Below are 2,569 nucleotides of genomic sequence, written 5' to 3'. Positions count from 1 at the left end.
CAGAGTGGTCTTGATCTTTGCTCTCTGAGAGCAATCGCTGCTCCTCACGAGCACTCATCACCCTGCTGCTCCTCGCGAGCACTCATCACCCTGCTGCTCCTTGCGAGCACTCATTGCCCTGCTGCTCCTCACGAGCAATCATTGCTCTGCTGCTTCTTGCGAGCACTCATTGCCCTGCTGCTCCTTGTGAGCAATCATTGCTCTGCTGCTCCCTGTGAGCAATCACCCTTCTCTGCCCTGCCTCCACTCTGCCTCTGCCTGCCACTGCTTCTCGCAAACAATCACTCTGTTCTGCCTCCTGCTCTCCTGCGAGCAATTGCCCTGCTGCTCCCCCGCAAGCAATTGCCCTGCTGCTTCTTGTGAGCAATTGCCCTGCCCTGCCTCCTGCTCCTTGCAAGCAATTGCTCTGCTGCTCCCCCGTGAGCAATCACCCTGCTGCTCCTCGCGAGCAATCACTCTGCTGCTCCTCTGTGAGCAATTGCTCTGCTGCTCCTCACAAGCAATCACTCTGCTGCTTCTCTGTGAGCAATCACCCTGCTGCTCCTCTGCAAGCAATCACTCTGCTGCTTCTTGTGAGCAATTGCCCTGCTGCTCCCTCATAAGCAATCACCCTGCTGCTCTCTGTGAGCAATCACTCTGCTGCTCCCCCGCAAGCAATCACTCTGCTGCTTCTTGTGAGCAATCACTCTATATCTGCTTCTGGTGAGCAGTTGTCTATTTCTTTACCATGGATGACCACATGTTGAGCTAGAAGTGGATGAGCAGTCTATATAGACTGAGTCTTCTCAAGAGTTGCTATCTGAATTCTGTGTCTATTTCTATTTTGTATATAGAGATTTCTCCAGCTTAGCATATCTCCATGCCCTTTGAGAGGCTTCTGAAGTGCAGGCATTGCCTGCATCTTCTCTGAGACATTAAATCAATCAATCAATCAATCTTCTTTGAAAGTCAGAAGCCATCAAACAGCTGAAGTGCTTGATCTCTAATTCTTGCACTGTCTTCCTCTCTACAAATCTGACACTGCTGTTGTGTTTCCACAATATACAATGTTCATTGAAAACCTCTACAGCATCAGGTCACGCCCAGGCTCAGAGACCATCATCATTCACTACATAACATACCACAATGATGCACTCATGTTGTTGTTGTATTGTATTGTGAAGAGATGATTGTTCATCTGATGATGCAGATGAGTGATCACTGCAATATGAAAATATTTTCAAATATTTTTTCTGTTTTTCAGAGAGATGCACAGATGAGTATTTATTATTAGTGAGTACTATAGCTACTCTATCATAAGAAGCTGAAGCAATACACAACATCATCACAATTCTGTAGCTGCTGATACACATCTTCTTCATATTTGATGACAAGACAGTTTGCTTGAATATCATCATCATTATCATCAATATATCTCAATAGCAGCTTGACAGCAATATTATCTTGTCAAACAATGACTTCTGTTTCATCATGATCAAGAACAGAATCACAGAGTGGAGTTTCATCTAGATTCAAGAAGAGAGAGAATATTTTAAGAAGAGAAAGAAATGTTGATTGTTCAGCAAGACTACACTTCTTAGCATATAAAGCAGTCAAGAGTACTCACTTTGAAGAAAAAAGACTCAAGAATAATGAAAGGAGCAAAATGTTTTGATTTGATCATATATCACATTTCTTTTTTCTCAGCAGAAAATAAAAGCTATTGATTGACTATATTTGAGATGATAAAACATAACTAAGACAGCTTCATCTCTAATTCAACTGAGGCTAGTTATGAATACTTTCAACATTTTAAGCTTCAACTCTTACTTCATATAACTGATCATCACTACTTCCACCAACTGATTCTTCATCATCATCTGATTTGCTCTGACTTTGATGATTGAAACAATTTCATTTGTGTTTAGTTGAGCTTGCTTGAGAGATTGAAACTGGATTTTTGCATTGACTTTCTCTTTGCTCTGCAGATTTACACCATTGTATATAATTATAATCAGATTCATATATGCTGCATCAGTAAAATCTGCTTTGCTTACTATAATGTAGTAGATGCTATATAATTCTGAGAAAATCTTCTTGAAGATGAAATCATCAGATGAGAACATTGTTCTGTGTAGAAGAATCAGAAAACTGAGCTCAATTACTGTTGCTGATTGAAGTCAGTATATATTGACAGATAGCATCTGCTTTGCAGCTTCAGTTCTTCTCCTCAAAATATTTCTCAAAAAAGCTCTCAATATTTTAAAATATGCAGTCATGTATCTTCTTGAAGATTCTTGAATTCATCAACTCAAGTGTCTGCTTGAAACCTTTCTGTGATGATGAAATGAATTTGACTGAGATGCTGTCAAAGAATGAGAGAACACTCATCAGAGAAGTTGTTTGTCAAAAGAGAATGTCAATGAGAGTAAATACAGCTTTTCAGATATTGAAGTTTCAGGGTTTGACATTCTGAGATTCAGTGAAAGATCTTTGAATAATCAGATGCATCAGTGAATGATAGTTGTTATATCTAAAGCTTTTTTTTGTCTTTTGAAAGCACTCAAATAATTGTACTAGATCAGATGCT

The 2,569-nt window shown here is 40.0% G+C and overlaps 1 protein-coding gene across 1 annotated transcript; it reads right to left on the bottom strand.

Moving 5' to 3' along the window:
- Positions 1–222: 222 nt before the first annotated feature.
- HCBG_00001 (uncharacterized protein) lies at positions 223–741 on the bottom strand (the record flags this gene model as incomplete). The annotated part of the gene is made up of 2 exons (XM_045427051.1): positions 223–543; positions 727–741. 2 exons carry the CDS (start codon positions 739–741, stop codon positions 223–225), a joined length of 336 nt encoding a protein of 111 aa, XP_045291026.1.
- Between the last annotated feature and the right edge of the window lie 1,828 nt (positions 742–2,569).

Source organism: Histoplasma capsulatum (assembly GCF_000150115.1).
Source record: "Histoplasma capsulatum G186AR genomic scaffold supercont2.1, whole genome shotgun sequence".
Taxonomy (NCBI): domain Eukaryota; kingdom Fungi; phylum Ascomycota; class Eurotiomycetes; order Onygenales; family Ajellomycetaceae; genus Histoplasma; species Histoplasma capsulatum.
The sequence above is the reverse complement of the archived record's forward strand: the minus strand, read 5'-3'. Positions and strand labels throughout refer to the sequence as shown.